This window comes from Schistocerca piceifrons, chromosome 4 (genome assembly GCF_021461385.2).
Source record: "Schistocerca piceifrons isolate TAMUIC-IGC-003096 chromosome 4, iqSchPice1.1, whole genome shotgun sequence".
Taxonomy (NCBI): Eukaryota; Metazoa; Arthropoda; class Insecta; order Orthoptera; family Acrididae; genus Schistocerca; species Schistocerca piceifrons.
The window spans coordinates 656,767,042-656,790,461 of record NC_060141.1 but is presented as its reverse complement, the minus strand read 5'-3'; the positions used below and the strand labels follow the sequence as shown (position 1 = coordinate 656,790,461).

At 42.6% G+C, this 23,420-nt stretch overlaps 1 protein-coding gene across 1 annotated transcript in view; it reads right to left on the bottom strand.

Annotated features, from left to right (window-relative positions):
- LOC124795295 (sodium-coupled monocarboxylate transporter 1-like) overlaps positions 1-23,420 on the bottom strand; it is a 114,373-nt gene that overhangs the window by 62,763 nt on the left and 28,190 nt on the right. Inside the window, exons 2-5 of the mRNA XM_047259253.1 lie at positions 11,424-11,662; positions 7,124-7,283; positions 3,032-3,149; positions 2,641-2,708 (exon numbers count right to left, since the gene is read on the bottom strand). Coding sequence (XP_047115209.1) covers positions 2,641-2,708; positions 3,032-3,149; positions 7,124-7,283; positions 11,424-11,638 — 561 coding nt within the window. The 5' untranslated portion in view covers positions 11,639-11,662. The remainder of the gene's footprint in view (positions 1-2,640; positions 2,709-3,031; positions 3,150-7,123; positions 7,284-11,423; positions 11,663-23,420) is intronic.

Below are 23,420 nucleotides of genomic sequence, written 5' to 3'. Positions count from 1 at the left end.
TATTTCTATGCACCAGGAATTGCATGGCGACGACTTTGAACGTCGTGTACATTTATGCCACTGGGCACAAGAGAAATTACTGGACGATGACAGATTTTTTGCACGCGTTCTATTTAGCGGCGAAGCATCATTCACCAACAGCGGTATCGTAAACAGGCATAACATGCACTATTGGGCAACGCAAAATCCACGATGGCTGCGACAAGAGGAACATCTTAATCTTGGCGGGTTAATGTATGGTGCGGTATTATGGGGGGAACGATAATTGGTGCCCATTTTATCGATTGCAATCTAAATGGTGCAATGTATGCTGATTTCCTACGTAATGTTCTACCGATGTTACTACAAGATGTTAATAACGCCAAGCATCCAATTGTGACGAAACGCAAAATCAGTGACGCTATCGAAATACTTAAACACCCTAAGAACATGAACAGGGAGGATAGACTCAGGCTTGCCCCATCTTGGCTACCAACAATCAGAGCTCAACACACCGCACTGTCAACACGGGGCACGAGCACTATCGGCGAGTAACTGCCGCCGCGCGACCAACGTCCAGCAGCTGGTAAACAGCAGCCGACTTCTCATTCGATGGTGACCACCAATCATGGTACATAACACAAGAGCCAATAGACAACAGAGGTCAACTTCTCCCTCCACCGCAATAACCTATTAAAAATAAAGTTCCCTCTCCTTCTTCCTTAAGTGACCAACGAAACTAACTACCTTTTTAAAATTATGACGTAATGGCATGCGCAGTGAGCACTAACAACAAAATATAAAGGACACTGCATAGGTAGAACGCACCATTAGACCCAGAAGAATGCCACAATAATCGTGGCCGAAACGTTGGTTTTTCTCCAGCAACAATAGTTTTTATATTATGACGCGGTATCAAACCCAGAAAACTTTTATGTGGATTGACTCTGGCCGCGGAGGCCTACGCAATTATATTTTCTCAGACATTCAGATACTATACAACAACACTGCTACACGTATATGGCGAACATATTAACTGAAATTGTGGTAATATTAAAATTGTAGTAAAGTTGTTACAACACGATAAAACTTGCTGTTTGTAAACAACGCTTTTAGCTCACTTTTCATAGCTGTTTCGCCATTAAATTCCAAGCTTGTAGGACTAAGGGGAAAAATTTTTACTTTCCAAATTATTGCTACATGTGTTCCACTTGGAATGTAGTTCAGCACTGGTGATATAAACATTGACATAAATTATGTAGAATAGACTAAAGCTGTAATGTGCATAACATACCCGTACTACAATGCCGATTTTATCAGGAGCGATCTAATGTCGTACGATGAAGGCAAGATTCGTTGAGGCTAGTATAATGTTGCCAACTGAATCTCTCTTTGCGAAACTGAAGTAGCGCACGAGCTGTTTGGTTGTGTTCGAAACGAATTACAATTGGTTATACTTAAGTAGGTTCCCCAATTTAACAACAAGTTGATTACTTACACGCTATAAGAGCTACTCATCCCTGACTCTCAAGATACCAATAGCGCTAACTGTATAGTGTTTTAAATTCATGGTGATAATGTTAGACACAGTTTGTAATCCGAAGTCCGTTTCATTTGTGACCCTCATTTCTCAAAATATTTGCAGGAATTTAATATCTGACTGCAGTATACATTTAGAGACCTAATAATATGTCATAACCAGTTTTCGATTTGTACTTATCATCCTATATTGCATTGCAATGCTCAGGTCAGAAATTACTTGTTACTCTTCCAATAATTTGTTTCAAGTACTTGAAAGATTAATGACAGGCGTTACTGGATTATTTTTAAATTCTTCGTTTAGGTATTAAATTTGTACAGGGTGCAAACAAATAGATATCACAGTGTAGATCACACTAATTCACACTCCTGAACGAAGTTCCACGATCCCCGAAATTCATTTTGAAAATCAGTGAAACATAATAATTGCCGATTCATTATTAATATTTTTTAAATTAAAAATGAATATCTTAATGTAAAAAGTTTTTATGCCTAGACCGCAGTTATCAGTGATTGGTTTCGGTTGCTTTCTACAACTTGCTTTTGAACTACCTGGTCAGGCACGGTGGATATGTGGCAAATTACTTTTAATCTTCGATTTGTGTACATTTAATAAAGCTAACTATTTTATACGCCATGCAGGAGCATTAGTTTGTAAGCCAGGCTTGAAAATTGTTTTACCGTTACATGATTGAAAATCGCTGGTAGGTGACGCAAGTTTTACTAATTTAACTGGCAATGTTCCTGCTTTATTCCCGTCATCATGCGAGATTATGGTATACAAACTGGCTCGCTCATAATGACATTTTCAACTGCATATTTGTCATAATCCTGCTACGTACAATACAAATGCATTTCACTGCAAGACTAAGGTTACTGGCGAAGTTTCTCATTGTTTGTGCACTGCTTTTTATAGTTTGAACGACCTCAAGATGGTTATAGAAAACAACAGAAACAAGTCAACGTGTTGTAATTATTTACTGACAATTGCGGTCCATGCGTAAAAAGATTTTACATTAATTTTTTTAATGAATTGCATCAAGACCGCCGACTTCTCCACCACAATGTCAGGTTTTACTACTAATGTATAAGGCTTAAGGTCACCGTGCGATACTCACTTACCAGCATAGTGTAGAAAATGCAGACGATGCATACCAGAGGAGTGATCCAGTGGACACTGATCCCAGACACTGTGAAAGAACAAGATTCGATTAATATGGCAGTGGCAGTGGACAGTTCTACTACTGTCTAGTCTGAAATGCACGCAGTATGCGTTCAATAGTAACAAGTGATTTCACTGTGCCGTTTAATACCTTGTTTTATTCATATAACAAGAAACTAGTCTGCCGAGCAACAAAATATATCTCACACGTTACAACATACTTAAGGTAGCTGCTTTATGCTGAGACAGTGCTACATTTTCTAAAATAAACTGTTGCTGTACGTGTTTTTGCCAACGCAGATCGATGTTTTACTACTACACATTGTCGTTAGCTTCAGTGTTAAAACCAACCTTGGCTTAGTGCGATAGCAGGCATGTACACGAACAAAGGCATGTGAAGCACCAGATTGAGCGTGAAGAATCCAGATGCAAATAAGCGAATCGTACGGCTGAAGCGGCGCTCCAAGTACTGCAACAGAAGCACACGTTCCTCTGTAAGTCGGGCCTTGCTATTGGAAGCGTTTGCTGTTATTATTCGTCTACTTTCAATTTCTTTTCTTTCAACATTTGTTCCACCTGTGTCGGGGGGTTACTGCTGATTCATTTGTTGCGACCTTCTAAATTTTTATTTTATTTTTTTTAATTTGTGCCTATGAACAGTCAATTCCAAAAACGGAAAGTAATCCCATGTGTCTGCAAACTATACCCACATATTTTACGTATACTGGTGCGTAACTGCTTATCTGTTGAGTTTCTGGATTAGAGTTATGACCTCAGCCTGACACTACTTAGAGAACTGGCATATGACAAGCGATATTAAAGGCCTCAGAGCGCACCAGTGATTTAGCTAGCTGCGTGGCGTTCGATAAGTAATGCAATAGATTTTTTTACTGTAAGCATGTTGGCTATCTTCCCCACTATTTTTGTTACAAAACCCTATTTTTCAACATACTCTCTGTTCAGTGTCATGGCCTCAATGCAACCATATTGGGAGGGCTTCAACGTACTCAGTGGTACCTCTGTACTGCTCGACGTCGGAGCTAACTTCTTGCTGCATCCATGACCTCCACATCATTCATGTAGTGCTCCCAGCGGGGTGTAGTCTTCATTGAGCCAATCAAACGGAATGTGCGAGCTCCTGGCTGTAGGGTGGATGAGGAACAACAGCCAATTGAAGTTATGTGGGCTCCTCTCGCGTGAACAGAGTTGTGTAAGGCCTTGCGTTGTCACGGAGAAGTTCGTTTGGATCTTTGTGGCGACGACCACGCTGAAGCCATTTCTTCAATTTCCCGAGGGTAGCGCAATATACATTGGAGGCGTTCGTTGCACCATGAGGGAGGACATCAAAGAGAATAGTCCCTTCAGTGTCCTAGCGGACCATCACCGTGACTTTAACGGCTGAGGGCTCTTTTTGTTCTTCGGAGGAGAGGTGGTGTTGCACCACTTCATTGATTGCCGGTTGTTTCCGATTCATCTACATCGACATAGATACTTTGCAAATCACATTTATCGAACCTTCACAATTCTCTATTATTCCAGTCTCATAGCGCGCGGAAAGAACGAACAACTATATCTTTCCGTGCGAGCTCTGATTTCCCTTATTTTATCGTGGTGGTAGTTTCTTCCTATGTAGGTCAGTATCAACAAAATACTTTCGCATTCAGAGGAGAAAGTTGGTGATTGTAATACCGTGAGAAGATTCCGTCGCATCGAAAAACACCTTTCTTTTATTGATGTTCAGCCTAAATCCTGTATCATTTCTGTAACACTCTCTCCCATATTTCACGATAATACAAAACGTGCTGCCCTTCTTTGAACTTTTTCGATGTACTCCGTCAGCCCTATCTGGTAAGGATCCCACACCACGCAGCAGTATTCTAAAACAGGACGGACAAGCGTAGTGTAGCCAGTCTCCTTAGTAGATCTGTTACATTTTCTAGGTGTCTTCCCAATAAAACGCAGTCTTTGGTTAGGCTTCCCACAACATTTTCTATGTGTTCCTTCCCATTTAAGTTATTCATAATTCTAATTGCTAGGTATTTAGTTGAATTTACGGCCTTTAGGTTTGACTGATTTATCGTGTAGCCGAAGTTTAACGGATCTCTTTCAACATCCATGTGGATGACCTCACATCTTTCGTTATTTAGGGTCAACTGCCAATTTTCGCACCATACAGACATCTTTTCTAAATCGTTTTGCAATTTGTTTTGGTCTTCTGACGGTTAGTTGATAAACGATAGCGTCATCTGCAAACAACGTAAAACGGCTGTCCAGATTGTCTCCCGTATGGTTTATGTAGATAAGGAACAGCAAAGGGCCTGTAATGCCACCTTGGAGGACGCCACAAATCACTTCCGTTTTTATCGACGGCTTTCCGTCAATTACTATGAACTGTGATCTCTGTGACGGGAAATCAAGAATCCAGTCACGTAACTGATACGATATTCCATAATCACGGACTTTCACTACAAGCCGCTTGTGTCGTATGTTGTGAAAAGCCTTGCGGAAATCCAGAAATACGGAATCAATTTCAAATCCCTTATCAGTAGCACTGAGCACTTCATGCTAGTAAAGAGATAGTTGTGTTTCACAAGAACGATGTTTTCTAAAGTCATGTTGATTGTGTGTCAACAGACCGTTTTCATCGACGTAATTCATAATTTTCAAACACAATATATGTTCCAAAATCCTACTGCATATCGACGTTAATGATATGGTCCTGTAATTTAGTGGATTACTCTTACCCAGTCTTTGGGTACGGATCTTTGGCTGAGCGAACGGTTCTATATGATTCTTAAGTATGGAGCTAATATATCAGCATACTTCGAAAGGAACCTAACTGGTATACAGTCTGGACTAGAAGAATTGATTTTATTAAGTGATTTAAGTTGCTTCACTATTCCCAGAATATTTACTTCTGCGTTACTCATGTTGGCAGCTGGTCTCGATTCCGATTCTGGAATATTTACTTTTGTTTTGTGAAGGTATTTCAGAAGGCTGTGTTTAGTAACTCAGCTTTGGCAGCACTGTCTTCGGTAGTATCTCAATTGCTATCGCGCAGAGAAGGCATTGATTGTTTTTAGCCGCTAACATACTTCACATACGACCAGAATCTCTTTGGATTTTCTGTCAGGTTTCGTGACAAAGTTTCGTTGTGGGAACTGTTATAAGGATCTCGCGTCGAAGCCCGCTCTAAATTTCGTGCTTCTGTAAAATATCGCCAGATTTTGCGTCTATTTCGATTTGGCAGAAGAGATGGCCCTTCGTTGCTCTTTATATTCTTCTGTTAGCCGTCGAGCAACCCAGTGGACACACCCTTTTGAGTCCCCAACTGGTGGGCGAGTGTCAGCTCTACCGACAGAGACGTTCAGATGAGCAGTGACGTGTTTCATTCCGAGCCGTCGATCACCACGAATGAGAGTGTCCGCACTTTAAAATAATTCAATTGTCACAGCTGTATGCACCCGGCAGGCACACGGGAGATCGCACAGGTTTGAGCCACCTTGCGATGATGGCAGACGCCTCGCCCAACGACTCACAGGCTTTAGTTCACTGACAACAAGTGCTCATGAATACCTGCGATGCTCCGTTTTTCCGCCAAAAGAAAGTCAATGACAGCTCACTGCTCGGAACGCACGTCCTATACAGAGGCCATTTTGAGGGCTTTAGATAGCGCCACCACCATTCGCAGCTTCATGGAACTGTAGGGCATGAAGCGGGAATATTCCACGGTGTTGGCGGAGAAAATTTAATTGTTTCATTACTTAGTGAACGTCCAAGAGAACACAGCTAGGCAAAGCGGTCCTGAGAAGTTCTAATGATATAGGCGATTTAAATCGAAATCCAATTTACTTTTTCAAAGAAACTTACTAATTTTCTACAGTTATTTTTATAACATGATAAAATGTTTTACTCCTCAGTTTCTATCGTTAAATCACTTGTAGCTGCTTTCATAAATGCTGTATACTGGTGCCTGTGATAATGGTAATAAAAATTTTAACACTTTAAAAATCTTTTCACCAAAGACATACAATCAACGGACAATAAAAGCAGTCTCTGACGTATGTTCAGTCCCATTCTTTACAAAATATGTACTTGATTACATCATTAAGATACATTAATTAAATAGCTTAAGATAGCGTTCCACCTTAATGTAGGTCACCACGAACTAGTACAAAATTGATAATTTTTAACCAAGGCACTGTCAAAAAGTACTTGCATCATCGCTTTATATGGTTCTTGTTGTGACTGGTATGGGTACTATGGAATTCTAAAGCAAATGAGCAAGTATGTTGCTTATGCTAGTTGCTTTCAACAATACCATAGGCGTAATTTACAGACGGTAAAGGCAACAGACGGTAAGATCCGGTTATTTATAGCTATTTTCATTTTTTCCAATTATAAATTAAATCCTGATACGACTACAGTTGTTTTGGAATTCACCTCATAAGTTGATGTGAGCTGCAAATCGAAGAAAACAGGAAGGAACACGTAGTTGGTGATGAGTGCGAAAATGATGACTGATAAGCAAATCCATCCGTAGACGCTGCCGTATAGGTATACTTCTGCAGGCACTCCCATCAGCGTGATTCCAGAAATATGACTGTGAATCGCAGGTTTACATGCGTGAAAGAAAAAAGATCATAAATGTGAGAGTGATGTCCAACGTATCGGTGTGTTATGCACACAATAAGAAGCTAAGTTTCAAAGTTTACAGGCCCATACACTAATAATTAATTAGGAGATAAGGTGAGACATACATGTATAATGAAGAGGCACTCAAGGATACAAAATGTAACATAAAGTAAAAATACGTAATACATATTAACAAAAAATATATACAGGGTGCTACAAAAGGGTTAAGGCCAAACTTTCAGGAAACATTCCTCACACACAAATAAAGAAAAGATGTTATGTGGACATGTGTCCGGAAACGCTTAATTTCCATGTTAGAGCTCATTTTAGTTTCGTCGGTATGTACTGTACTTCCTCGACTCACCGCCAGTTGGCCCAATAGAAGGAAGGTAATGTTGTGTTGACATGCGACTCATTGCTCTACAGTACTAGCATCAAGCACATAGGTACGTAGCATCAACAGGTTAGTGTTCATCACGAACGTGGTTTTGCAGTCAGTGCAATGTTTACAAATGCGGAGTTGGCAGATGCCCATTTGATGTATGGATTAGCACGGGGCAATACTCGTGGCGCGGTACGTTTGTATCCAGATAGATTTCCAGAACGAAGGTGTCCCGACAGGAAGACGTTCGAAGCAATTGATCGGCGTCTTAGGGAGTACGGAATATTCCAGCCTATGACTCGCGACTGGGGAAGACCTAGAACGAGGAGGACACCTGCAATGGACGAGGCATTTCTTCGTGCAGTTGACGATAACCCTATTGTCAGCGTCAGAGAAGTTGCTGCTGTACAAGGTAACGTTGACCACATCACAGTATGGAGAGTGCTACGGGAGAACCAGTTGTTTCCGTACCATGTACAGCGTGTGCAGGCACTATCAGCAGCTGATTGGCCTCCACGGGTACACTTCTGCGAATGGTTCATCCAACAATGTGTCAATCCTCATTTCAGAGCAAATGTTCTCTTTACGGATGAGGCTTCATTCAAACGTGATCAAATTGTAAATTTTCACAATCAACATGTGTGGGCTGACGAGAATCCGCACGCAATTGTGCAATCACGTCATCAACACAGATTTTCTGTGAACGTTTGGGCAGGCATTGTTGGTGATGTCTTGATTGGGCCCCATGTTCTTCCACCTACGCTCAATGGAGCACGTTATCATGATTTCATACGGGATACTCTACCTGGGCTGCCAGAACATGTGCCTTTACAAGTACGACCCAACATGTGGTTCATGCACGATGGAGCTCCTGCACATTTCACTTCTCAACAACAGATTCGGTGACCGATGAGAGGCGGACCAATTCCATGGCCTCCACGCTCTCCTGACCTCAACCCTCTTGACTTTCATTTATGGGGGCATTTGAAAGCTCTTGTCTACGCAACCCCGGTACCAAATGTAGAGGCTCTTCGTGCTCGTATTGTGGACGGCTGTGATACAATACGCCATTCTCCAGGGCTGCATCAGTGCAACAGGGATTCCATGCGACCGAATGTGGATGCATGTATCCTCGCTAACGGAGGACATTTTGAACATTTCCTGTAACAAAGTGTTTGAAGTCACGCTGGTACTTTCTGTTGCTATGTGTTTCCATTCCATGATCAATGTGGTTTGAAGAGAAGTAATAAAATGAGCTCTAACATGGAAAGTAAGCGTTTCCGGACACATGTCCACATAACTTATTTTCTTTCTTTGTGTGTGAGGAATGTCTCCTGAAAGTTTGGCAGTAACTTTTGTAACACCCTGTATATATAATACTTCCACTTCTGTAGGTCCTAAGTGAGGTGCACCTCGTGAATAGGTCATCTTGAAGCAATGGCTTTATAAAAAGAGAATGAAACAACATCTGTACATGATCCCAATACTGAAAATAAGAGGAAGTACTCACTGAATCACGAGTAGTGCTAGTAAAGTGTTTTATTTTACAGCCTGTATGATAGATGGTGATCGGAAGTTGCCGTTACAGACTTTTAGGACATTTAGGGGAGAATGAGTACATAATATTTTCAACATGAAGGCATGTCCGGAAACGTACTGTTCACGTTTTAATTAAAATGAATAACGCTTCCACTTCTGCTGAGGGAAGAGTTGCTTGTCTTGGTATGCTACAGGGTAGACAGAATGACGGTCACCTGATGTTGTGATGCATCAGTACTGTTACATACATACAGTATCATCGATTTTTTTTTGTTATGGGATAAAATAAATACGAAATGTTTAAGTATTAACAAATACAAATGTGCTTCAGTAATAAATTAATTTTTCGCTATGTTTCCTTTCGAATTGTTACCATATAACTACACTGCGCCTCACCTAATTCAATTCCTCAAGCAGAAGTGGACGAGTTAAACATCCGAAATGAAACCGTCGTAGAAGGGGAACGGTACGTTTCCGGACATGAGAGGCTACTCGGAATATTATGTAGTCCTTAGTGAAATTTTCACTCTGGAGCGGAGTGTGTGCTGATATGATAAGTGCGTATCAGCACACACTTCGCTGCGGAGTGGAAGTTTCGTTCTGGCTCCATTCCTCAGGCTGTTGCTAAGCCATGTCTCTGCAATATCCTTTCTTACAGGACTACCGGTTTTCCAAGTTTCGCAGGAGAGCTGCTTCGAAGTTTAGAGGGTAGGAGACGAGGTACTGGCGGAACGAAAGCTGCGATGACGTGTCGTGAGACGTGCTTGGGTAGCTCAGTCGGTAGGGCATATGCCCGCGAAAGGCAAAGCTCTTGAGTTCGAGTCTCGGTCCAGCACACAGTTTTAATCTGCCAGGAAGTTCAATATGTACATATACCGCGCTGCATTCTAGAAACGTCCCCCGGTCTATCGCTAATCAGTGGTGACAGTACTGACAACCCCAGAGAGTACCGCACCACAGTCGATAAGCCGCCACGCGGAGTGGCAGCTGTTTTTGAGGCGCCAGGTCACGGATTGCGTGGCCCCTACCGCCAAAGGTTCGAGTCCTCCCTCGGGCATGGGTCACTATGTGTTGTTCTTAGCATAAGTTAGTTCAAATTAGTTTGAGTAGATTCTAAGTCTACGGATTGATGTGCTCAGCAGTTTGGTCCCTTAGGACTTCACACACATTTGAACCTTTTTTTCGATAAGGCACGCCCGGAACACTCCTGGCACAGCAGATGTATGGACTGTCAGTACGAAATATATCGAGGTACGACAGAGGTCGCAGCTGGCAACCTATGGGCGTCATGTCTGTGGATAGCGATTGGTCGGTGCCCCGTTAAACACGGTAGCCCTGATCTAACGCGGACAGATCCCTTCAGTATCCCGAGTCTACAAGCTGCAGTGTTCGTCCGTCGTCTCAGAGACTTAGGCTCCTTACACATCGTAGGCCAACTCTGGACCCTATGTAGGCATCACTCAGAGGAACAAGGACAGGACTTCAGTATTTTAGAGGATTTGTGATAATTTCAACGTCTAATTATGTTGGACATTTCACTAGAAAAAACATCATTTGAGTATTTCTTCATGTGTAATAAATATTATATTACTAACTGTTGGAAGTCTTTCTGACTGATGGTAACCTACGCCCTCCTCCTACATTCCCAGCATAAGCCATGTCTCAGCGATATCGTTTCTTGCAGGAGTGCTAGTTCTGCAAGTTTCGCAGGAGAGCTTCTGTGCAGTTTGTAAGATAGGAGACGAGGTACTGGCGGAACTAAAGCTGTGAGGAGGGGTCGTGAATCGTGCTTGAGTAGCTCAGTCGGCAGAATACTTGCCCACGGCGGGGAAAGGTCCCGAGTTCGAGTTCTGGTCCGGCCCCCAGTTTTTACGTACGAGGAAGTTTCATATTAGCTACTCATTCCCTCTACAGGTCCTAGAAGTTTGTATCGACATTTTCTGAACAACCCGTGTTTTGTTCCATTAACATGAACAATGGAAGCTTATCTAAGGATTAGTGGTAAACAGAAAATAAGGAACCAGCTTCGTCGTCAAACAGCTGACTGTTATAATTTTCTGGTCTGGATCCGAAGACGATACTGAAGAAGTTGCCGGAAGACTTCAACGGTGACGACAGCAGTTGCCAACAGAAAGACGGGGCATAAAAGGATGGGATAAATTTCTCATACACAGTAACATCTCTCACCTAGATACTTGTGACACTGCGACGGGTAATACCCTCATGCGTTTTCCGCCGTGCAGGTAGTCCACTTGTGCAGTATTCTTGGAGCGACCAAACACGCCAAAATAAACACCGATGGCTGCGGAAAGGCCCAGCATGAGTGCAAACGACAGGTGGTCCACCCATCCGAACAGCATGTGTTGCGTCAACTGCGAGTCCACACTTGCGTTGAATGCCATATTGCTGTCACAGACGTCTGTAACCTGTAGTAGATACCTGAAAAGATCAGCACGGTATATGATAAATGTAGTAGCTACCTTCCACAGCCACTTCATTTGAGTTTAATAATCATCTGTTTGATACAGTCTTCCTTCTGTATCTGCAAAGAAAAAGTGAGACTAGCCCCCTATATCAAGATACAATAATTTATTTATCTTATATCTATACACGTTTCAGCATTTTAGAGATTATCTTCAGTTGGTTCTCTTTCTCTGTTAGTTTACCTGAAAAGGTTTTATTACGTGATAAAGTCTTATTGCATCATGAAAGAAACACGCAAAAAATGTGAGGTTAATAGTTGGAACAACAGTATTAAATATACGTGTCTTAACATGTCTCCTACAACGTTTAACAAGATCACTGATAAAAGCACAATATGAGATAAAGTTTTTAAACTGAAATTTAAAAAAAAACTGAAAAATACAAAAAGTTTTGTTTTTGGCAGCTGGAAAGCTGAATAAACTGTATTATATATGATACTACTAGCAATAAATAACTGATATCATTATGTGTCGTAGATAATTGTATAATTACGGTAACTTATTTTATTATTTAGTATCGTACTCCTAAATTAGCATCGTAGACCTAACATTAGACGAATGATATTTCCTTGATCAAATGTATAATAGCCTTTGACTATATATATAAGGGATATCCCTTCTAAGAGTGTTTGAATTTTGTAGCTTGAGTCACCGCAGACATATACTGCCCATCACGTCTTTCACGCGACTCCCAACGTTGACCGAAAGCGTTGACTACCTCCCTGTTAGGAAAAAAACTTTTTTTTTAAAGAAAGGGGAAGTATTATTATTTGATAGAGCGGTTCCAAATTAGTGTAGTGCTATATTAGTTTCACCGACAGTTATTAACAGGGGTATTAAAACATGAAGACTATCCAGTACTCCAACAGCTAACGAGCAGTGATGCTGCGTGGCGGCAGCCTGCTCAGTCGTTGCTGGAGTTCTGGATATTCCTCGCGTTTTACGTCCTTACATAAAAGTAAAACGAATGACGTACAGGACTCATTTGGGACAGCCCTTTCGAGTAGGGTGGTAAAAGCACCTGAAAAATCTTTTTTTTTTTTCATAATGAGAAATAAACAGACGCTTTCTGTCCCCACTGGACGTCGCATGAAAAGACACGTTGAGCAATATTTGTTTGCACTGATATCAGCTACACAGTACGAACACGAAATTGCAAATAGCTTCCGAGACATTCAGAGACATCTGCTGAGACGCGTAACGACTCTTTGGTTGGACACCTTGCATATGTGTTTAAAATGGATGTGTGTGTGTGTGTGTGTGTGTGTGTGTGTGTGTGTGTGTGTGTGTGTGTGTTCAGCATGCTGGTGCGAAAGAAATGGTTCAAGTGGCTCTGAGCACTATGGGACTTAACTTCCGAGATCATCAGTCCCCTAGAACTTAGAACTACTTAAACCTAACTAACCTAAGGACATCACACATATACATGCCCGCGGCAGGATTCGGACCTGCGACCGTAGCGGTTGCGCGGTTCCTGACTGTAGCGCCTACAACCGCTCGGCCACCCCGGCCGTCCGGTGCGAAAGACTCCGAGGACACACGTATTTACGTATGCTCCACTCCCCCTCCTAAAGCAATGGATCTATTTCAAACAAATTTGGTGCACATAACAATTATAGTCTGGGAAGAAATACAGGTAGGAGTGGGAGTGGGGGAGGGGGGCGGGCTAAAAATCACCTAACACCCATTGGGCGTGGGTGCCGTAGGAGGAGGTGAACTTAGGGAGAAGATGAGATGGACAGACTGAGACTGAGTAAGAGGAGATGGACAGGACGATATGGGGTGGAAGGAGTTAGAGAGGGGTAAGAGCATTTTTTCAGAGTGAGAAGAAATTGGACAGATATAGGGGAGGAGGACTTGGAGAGAGAGTGGGAGAAGTTAGGAGATAGGCGGAAAGAGGGGGATGAAGATCTGGACAGAGTAGAGGAGATTGACAACAGGAAGAGGAGGACATGCGGTACAGGAGATGGGTGATGAAAGAGATTGACAGAGAGAATGAGGAGGCGATGGATGGAGACAGTGAGGAAGAGAATATGGACAGAGAAGGGATACATAGATGGAAAGAGGAGAGTAGATGAAAATGGAAGGAGATGTGAAAGGCAGGTAGAAGAGGGAGACGGTGTGAGGTGGGAGACGCTCAGTGTGTGAGGAAGTAGGGGGAGGAGGGACATGTTGTGAAGAGGCATATGAAAGAGGGAATGTTAATGTAAATTAGCATCCTGTTGTCACTGCGTTTCAGATAAAAGTAGCTTTAACCTGTATGTACCGAATGTATATCACCCTTCGTAAGATTTGTTTTTAGACAAACTAATAAAATCCCAAAAGTACATTATTCTTACGTAAAATTGAAACTAGTTTTCAGTTAATTGAACATTTTTTGGCAAAAATTATAAAAGAAATATGGATACTAACATTCTGCTGTACACAACCAGACCAGACTACTGTAGCAAACAGCATATCTGGAGTAACTAGATATCGGTATACAGTACATGCATTTTAGCTGCACCAGGCAACATAGTTGTGCTTTCGGCCGGGCCACTGAACGTTCCATCCAAGTGGCCTCATTCACAGGCTGGCCATGCGTACTGTCAACAATATATTCGACACGGTTCATGAGACTTCTGCTAGAATCGATAAACCATAGGAAATTTGAAAGGGAAGGTCAGAAAGGGAAACAGCATTTCATGAGAGAAAAAATTACGCAAAGACTAATTTTCCAGATGTAGGCGAAAACGAGTGAGAGAACGAGCATTCTTGTCATTTTAATGCTCGCATAATACTTCGTGGAATACTGGTAATGCTGAGTGCACACTTCGGTTTTATATTGTGTAAATTGTGATGTTATCGAAATTATGAGAGTTTATAGTTCCAAAACTTAATATCATGACGGTGGCATTTCTTAATTTCTGTATGAAAGCTTTTCAGATGCTATTAATCTGGAATGCAATTCCCTAGATATTATGATTGAGTAATGCCCACATTCATATCGATACCTTTTCTTCTGGAACGTCTTTGTGTTTAGTTACCTAGTTACCGTTTCCATGGCACCTCGAGAAAGTTTTATGTGTATACGCAACTCACGTGCGAAGGAGTGAGAGACGGGAGAACTGAGGAATGAAGAGATACGCTTGAAGTTCTCTACGGTTAGATAGTGCGATAACAAATATCTCAGCAGGCAGTTTAGCTGAACAGGGATGGATATCTCTAAAAAGGCCAATCACAGAAACTGGAATGAAAACCATAGGTATAAAAAAGCTAACAGCGAAGAAACAATGGATAACACAAAAATACTTCAGTTGCTGGATGTAAAAATGATGTGTAACAAATAGGAAGTGCAGGGAAACTAAGACGAAATGGCTGTATTAAAAATGTGTAGAAATCGAAAAAGAAATGATTGTTGGAAGGTCTGACTCAGCACGTAGAAAAGTCAAAACAAGAACTTTGGAAGACTTAAAAGCAAATAGGACAGTAGGGACAGATAACATAGCATCAGAATTTCTAAAATCATTGAGTAAAGTGGCAAAAAAACGATTATTCACGTTGGCTTGTAGAGTGTATGAGACTGGCTATATATCTACATTTTTCCGGGAAACATCTTTTACAGAAATCCGAAGGCAGCAACAACTGACATGTGCGAAAATTACCGTACAAGCAGCTTAACAGTTCATGCATCCACGTTGCTGACAATAATGATATACAGAAGAATAAAAAAGAAAACTGACGATATATTAGATGATGATCAGTTTGGCTGTAGGAAAGGTAAAGGCACAAGTGAGGCAGTTCTTATGTTGCGGCTGATAACAGATGCAAGACTAAAGAAAAATCAAGGCCCGATCATAGGATTTGTCGACTTGGGAAAAGCTTTCGGCGATGTAAAATGGTGCAAGGTATTCGAAATTCTGAGAAAAGTTGCGGAAAGTGGTAGGGAGAGACGATTAATGTATAACATGTAGCCGCGCGTGATTAGCCAAGCGGTCTAGACGCTACAGTCATGAACTGCGTTGTTGGTCCCGGTGGATGTTCGAGTCCTCCCTCGGGCATGGGTGTGTGTGTTTGCCCTTAGGATAATTTAGGTTAAGTAGTGTGTAAGCTTAGAGAGTGATGACCTCAGCAGTTAAGTCTCATAAGATTTCACACACATTTGAACATTATAACATATACAGTAGTATAGAGGGAATAATAATAGGAATGGAACACCAAAAACTAAGTGATCGGATTAAGAAGAGTGTAAGACAGGGACATAGCCTTTCGCCCTACTGTTCAATCTGTACATAGAAGAAGCAGTGGTGAAAATAAAAAGAAAGATTCAACAGTGAAATTAAAATTCAAGATGAAAGGATATCAATAATAAGAGTCACTGATGACATTTCTATCGTGAGTCAAAGTGAAGACGAACTTCGGGATCTGTTGAATGGAATGAAGAAGTTAATGGGTACAGGATCTCGTCTGGGAAAACGAAGGATGACGAAAGTAATAACAAGTAGCAGAAATCAGAACAGCGAGAAACTTAACATCGGGATACTGTTGACGAAGTAGCCAGTTTACGGAGTTCTGCTACGTAGGCAGCAAAATAACTCGTGATGGACGGAGCAAGGAGAACACCCAAAGTAAACTAGCACTGACAAAAGGGACATTCCTGGCCAAAAGAAGTCTACTTGCATCAGACATAGGGTCTTAATTTGAGGAAGAAATTCCTGAGAATATACAATTTGAGTACTGCATTGTGCAGTACTGAAACACGGACTGTGGGAAAACCCGAACAGAAGAGAATCGAGGAATTTGGTATGCAGCGCTACAGATGAATGTTGAAAGTTAGGTGGACTGATAACGTAAGGAATGATGAGGTTCTGAGCGGAATCGGAGAGGAAAGAAATATATGGAAAACACTAGCAAGAAGAAGGAACAGTATTATAGGGCATCTATTAGGACAATAGGGAATAACTTCCATGGTACTAGAGGGAGATATAGAAGGTAAAACTGTAGAGGAACACATGGATTGGAATACATCTAGCAAATAATTGAGAACGGAGGATGCCTGTGTCACTCTGAGATGAAGAGGTTGTCGCAGGCGCAGCACAAGGAGAGGAATGTGTGGCGGACCACATCAAACCAGTGATTGAAGACTGCATGCGCCCTAGCGGGCCATAATCTAGAGTTGGACTAGACCTACTTCCTGCTGACTTAAATGGTGGCTATAAACAAACACCGTCCTTAATACTCCTAGGCATGGCGCAGGAATAACAGTGAGCAGTTGTGTGTGGTTAAGTGTCTGGAGCAATACATGAAAACCTTTGTTCTTGTGTCTGATGTTCTCGCTCTTATTCGTCTTATAATACTGGCCGTTGTTTTGGTCGGAGTCCTTAATGTGGATCAGCACTCCAGTAATAAGAACGAGCCCGAAATATTTATGCGTTTGTAAGAGGGCTTCCATTTTACTTAGCTCTGTTTGGAAGTACATGGCCTAGAAAGACTTGCATTCACCTACACTACCGATGTGCATTTTCTGTGTTTAGTACCTTTAAATTATCTATAAATTATTTTAAATTATCGTCTGTTAATCCTGATCTAGAAGGATTTGTCGTTTAGGTTTAGGTTTCTTTTTTTCTGCGAATACGTGGGGATATGTACGGATAAAATTCTCTCGAGCTTCCAGCGGAGTCAAATGGTTTAAAATCCACAAGCTTTCGGCCGAGTGCTCCTCAGCCATTGTCAAATGGTGACTGCCTTTTGGTTGTTGCTACAGCTCGTTCACAGCCGCACTCCCTTCTGTAACGTCGCTAGTGCTCGCTCCAGCGCGTATAAGGTAATGTTTTTGTCGCGCGCCCACTTTAGCCTTCCGATGACAGGTTCCCAGGCCGTTCTTAACAACAGGCAGCCGTCTTTACTGAGATGTTTATCTCGATCGTCTCGCTGATTTCTCAAAGTACCGAAGGCGGAAACATCTCTCGTGTTCTACACAGCACTTTTTTGGGATATCGTTCTAAATGTAGCGATCGAGGCAAAAGTTTGTGAGAACACGGAGAACACCCTCAATAAAGACGGCGGCCGGTAGCTAAACTTGGCTTGGGTCCCGGCCATCGGAAGATTCAAGCGAGCGCGCAAAGAAAACATTACCTTATGTGACATTGCAGGGATCACTAGTAACGTCACAGAAGGCAGGGGCGCCATGTGATGGTGGTAGTAGCAACCAAAAGACAGACACCAACTGACAATGGCCGAAAAGCACCCGGCCGAAAATTTATGGATTTTAATCCATTAGACGCATTTTTAAGACCGAGAGAATATTATCATTTTTTTTCACTGTCATTTACTTTGATCTAGTAAGATACACATTCACCTGCACTGCTGGTGCGTGTCCTCTCCGGATTTAGGGATCTTTAATGTTTTACATCGTCAGTTAATATTAAAATGCCCATTGTGCGCAGTAATTTATTTTGTTATGTAAATTCTGCTCTTTTAACAGCAAGTATCTGCGGATCAAATGGACTCATTTTCCCTGTCGTGGCTGCAGGCCCGAGTGCTATTTTCCAATTACATGTTATGTAAATTTAATGCATTTTTTGTGTGTATGTTCTACAATATGAAATGAATAGAGAAACCGTTCCGACCAGGGGCTGAGCTTAAGCCAGTCATCATTCTTTGGTTAATACATGTGTTCCGTGCCTGTATTTTCTTTCGATTTTTTCTAATGAATAACTGTTTATGCTTGTCAGTTGGCTAATGCACACTTTCTTAATATAAACCCTGTATAGAAGTTGTATATTCTTTTATCTTGGTAGTCTTATTGTTTTAATGTTTAAGGTTTATGCACTTTGTGGTGTTTGTAATATTGATTTCAAACTAGCCCAAAGTATTGTTGGACCCAGTAACTATGCCTGGGCCGAATTTCCAGTGTTTATAGAGCTCAAGGAGCTGGTTTGGTTTGTTTTAAAAGAAGAAATTCTCTCTGCCATTATAGACAGAGTAAGTCCAGTTTTTTATTTGGGCTGTTTCCATGAGATTAATGATTCATAACTGTTTGCATTGAACATGGCATCTGCGTCGGACAAGTATTGCTCATCTCATTGATAATAAATTTGGCCTCCGAAATAAATAAATAGGTTAAAAGGATTATTTTCTTAATGCTCAGCACCTTACCACTGTAAGATGCTAGCTCCCTACCGTCCCAATGCTAAATCGATAATCTAATCACTAGCAGGCACAAGCTAACCACTACCATTATGTGAAAACTTATTGTATATTTTATTGTAGATATTATCAAAATCATAATTGTCTGTGCCAAATTAAAATTCTGAGTGACAGCAAGTTAAATCTGTGATAGGGAGGTGTGAGGATGACTGCAACTAACTACGTGTTCGTCCTCTTGCAGGATCAGGACCGAACCCTGGACCAGAGCCTGGTGTGAATAAAAGTAACGTCGTGTGGTAGTCGTGGCATTCATGATGAAAGGAACTAAAGTTGTCAGTGTAAAAGGTGTCACGGAATCACTTCCATACATTTTTGAACGCCAGTGACTGTTTCTGTTTTTTATTACACTATTACAATTTCGGCCTTAGGCCATTATGAAGTGATGATATATGGCTACTTGATAATGGCCTAAGGCCGAAATTGCAATAGTGTAATAAAAACGTATAACAGTCACTGTCGTAAACATGATGTCCTTCAAAAAGTTTTGTATGACGGTGAATCCCAGCTACAAGAAGTATACTTTCGTATACTGTATATTTTCCTACGAAGATAAAAGTTACGATATCGTGCACGAGGTTAGAAAATTTAAAAATGGAAATGGGTAGGTTAAAGTTAGATGTAGCTGGAATTAGTAAATTCTGGTGGCAGGAGGAACAGGACTTCTGACGTCTGGTTGAATGAATACAGGATTATAAATACAAAATGAAATAGGGCTAACGCAGACGAAGGTTTAATAATGAATAATAAAATAAGAATGCGGGTAAACTACTGTGAACAGAATATTGAACTTACTAGATTAGCCAATACATCACACCGTAGCCGGCCGGACTGGCCGAGCGGTTCTACGTGCTTCAGTCTGGAACCGCGCGACCGCTACGGTCACAGGTTCGAATCCTGCCTCGGGCATGGATGTGTGTGATGTCCTTAGGTTAGTTAGGTTTAAGTAGTTCTAAGTTCTAGGGGACTGATGACCACAGATGTAAAGTCCCATAGTGCTCAGAGCCATTTGAACCATTTGAACTACACCGTAGTACATGTTTATATGCTAAGTAGCTCCGGAAATGATGAAGAGACTGAAGAAATGTATGAGATCAAAGAAATTATTCATGTTGTTAACGGAGACGAAAATTTAATTGCGATGGGATGCCGGATTTCGGTAGCAGGAAAAGAAAGATAAGGGATAGTTACAAGTGAATTTGGATTCTGGGAAAGGAATGAAAGAGTAAGCTGCCTGCTACAATTTTTCACAGAGCGTAATTTAATCATCGCTAATACTTGGTTTAACAATCATGAGGGAAGGTGTCCAGGTGAAAGAGACCTGGAGATACCGGAATATTTCAGATTGATTATACACTCCTGGAAATTGAAATAAGAACACCGTGAATTCATTGTCCCAGGAAGGGGAAACTTTATTGACACATTCCTGGGGTCAGATACATCACATGATCACACTGACAGAACCACAGGCACATAGACACAGGCAACAGAGCATGCACAATGTCGGCACTAGTACAGTGTATATCCACCTTTCGCAGCAATGCAGGCTGCTATTCTCCCATGGAGACGATCGTAGAGATGCTGGATGTAGTCCTGTGGAACGGCTTGCCATGCCATTTCCACCTGGCGCCTCAGTTGGACCAGGGTTCGTGCTGCACGTGCAGACCGCGTGAGACGACGCTTCATCCAGCCCCAACCATGCTCAATGGGGGACAGATCCGGAGATCTTGCTGGCCAGGGTAGTTGACTTACACCTTCTAGAGCACGTTGGGTGGCACGGGATACATGCGGACGTGCATTGTCCTGTTGGAACAGCAAGTTCCCTTGCCGGTCTAGGAATGGTAGAACGATGGGTTCGATGACGGTTTGGATGTACCGTGCACTATTCAGTGTACCCTCGACGATCACCAGTGGTGTACGGCCAGTGTAGGAGATCGCTCCCCACACCATGATGCCGGGTGTTGGCCCTGTGTGCCTCGGTCGTATGCAGTCCTGATTGTGGCGCTCACCTGCACGGCGCCAAACACGGATACGACCATCATTGGCACCAAGGCAGAAGCGACTCTCATCGCTGAAGACGACACGTCTCCATTCGTCCATCCATTCACGCCTGTCGCGACACCACTGGAGGCGGGCTGCACGATGTTGGGCGTGAGCGGAAGACGGCCTAACGGTGTGCGGGACCGTAGCCCAGCTTCATGGAGACGGTTGCGAATGGTCCTCGCCGATACCCCAGGAGCAACAGTGTCCCTAATTTGCTGGGAAGTGGTGGTGCGGTCCCCTACGGCACTGCGTAGGATCCTACGGTCTTGGCGTGCATCCGTGCGTCGCTGCGGTCCGGTCCCAGGTCGACGGGCACGTGCACCTTCCGCCGACCACTGGCGACAACATCGATGTAGTGTGGAGACCTCACGCCCCACGTGTTGAGCAATTCGGCGGTACGTCCACCCGGCCTCCCGCATGCCCACTATACGCCCTCGCTCAAAGTCCATCAACTGCACATACGGTTCACGTCCACGCTGTCGCGGCATGCTACCAGTGTTAAAGACTGCGATGGAGCTCCGTATGCCACGGCAAACTGGCTGACACTGACGGCGGCGGTGCATAAATGCTGCGCAGCTAGCGCCATTCGACGGCCAACACCGCGGTTCCTGGTGTGTCCGCTGTGCCGTGCGTGTGATCAGTGCTTGTACAGCCCTCTCACAGTGTCCGGAGCAAGTATGGTGGGTCTGACACACCGGTGTCAATGTGTTCTTTTTTCCATTTCCAGGAGTGTATAATAGTAAGACAGAATATCGAAAGGAAGGTTTTGAGACGCATTCTGGGAAATCAAAGGATCGCCAGTTTGGTATGCAGGGGTTGGGGTTGTGCGTGGGTTGGGGATGGATGTGTGCCGGGGGGGGGGGGGGGGGGGGGCAGTCGATGGGTGCGGGGGGAGGGAGGGGTGGAGGTTGGGCTTCTTCTTCTGTAAGGACATGGTCGATTTTCTTATTATTGTGTGGTGTGTACACCCATGATTCACACTTCTTGCTTGTATATCGTGTGCTTAGGCCAAGTAAAACCCTTGTCAGTTATATCCACTGTCAGCAGCTGCAAGAATGCTGGCGGCAGGAATGTGACTGCGTGTAGAGTGACCTGATCTGGACAGGAGAGTACAGTATGCGCTGTTCTAAAAACATTTTCATGAATGGGGCTATGTATAAATTATAACTGTGTCTGACCTGAACAGGTTCAAACGACGTAAATATATTAAATTAACTGACGCTTCCGAAATAATGCCCTCTCGTCTGAGATTAGAGTTCTCCCTCAGGCACGGGTGTGAATGTGTTGCCCTCTGTGTAAGTTAATTTAAGTTAGATTACGTAGTGCGTATGCCTAGGGACCGATGACCTCAGCAGTTTGTTCCCATAGTCCTTACCACAAATTTCCAATTTCCGAAGTAATGTCAGTCAAATTTTCCATTTGTCTACATAGTATCGGCAACTGCCGTATCAATAATTTATAAATACTGGTCTATGCATGCATCTATTGAAATATGTGATTTCAATAATATACACGTTTCGTTTTATTCATTTAAAACATCAATGGTAGGATTTTCTCTTCTGTTTCCTACTTTTAACGTGGATGTGATTTCTGCATCGCTTCTTTTCTTGAATTTTACCATTCAGCAGTGGAGCTGTAAATGAAACTCTGAAACCATAACCAGTTCAAGGACCAGCGTGAAGCAGAAGGGAGTGAACTGTAAGATTGGTTGCCTCTCGCTCACCAGGCTCTTTTATGAGGTGCCTACTGCACATGTCATTGCTCCCCTGTCCAGCGCAAACTGGAAGTCTGTGCGAATAATTTTTAACAAACTTGCCGGTTTGACTTTCATCGTCCGTTTGAACTGCTATATTACGCCAAGAATACAGCGGATTTATTAATTAATTTATTCATTTATTTTGTTTTTCAGCACACGTTAACCAGATGTATTTATTCCTACAAGTATCTACTAGTTTACTAAAAAGTACCACTTCTTTTGTCTGATTAGCTTGTTGAAGTGTTAGAGCATCCCCAATGTACTCTCAGTGATAACAGCGAACGGCCTTGCCACACTGGTAACACCAGTTCTCGTCAGATCAGCGAAGTTATGTGCTGTCAGACTGCGCTGGAAGTTGGATGGATGACTGACCGGGTCTGCCCAGTGCTGTTGCCATAAAGTTTGCACTCAGCCCTTGTGATGCCAGTTGAGGAGCTACTTGATTAAGTAGTAGTGGCTCCAACCGCGGGAAGTGACAACTGTCGGGAGAGCGATGTGATGACCAAGTGCGCTTCGATGCCCACATTCAGGCTGAAGACGACACGGCGGTAGGTCGGTACAATTGGGCTTTCCGAAGCCTGTTCGAATGGACTTTACTGGTAGTAAATTCTGCTTTATACCCATTTTGATAATCAGCATAGTATATGAGTGTGTATTCTTTACTTTGGGACTATTTTGAAAGGGGGATTTCATACGATTCAGCACAGCACGAAGTGC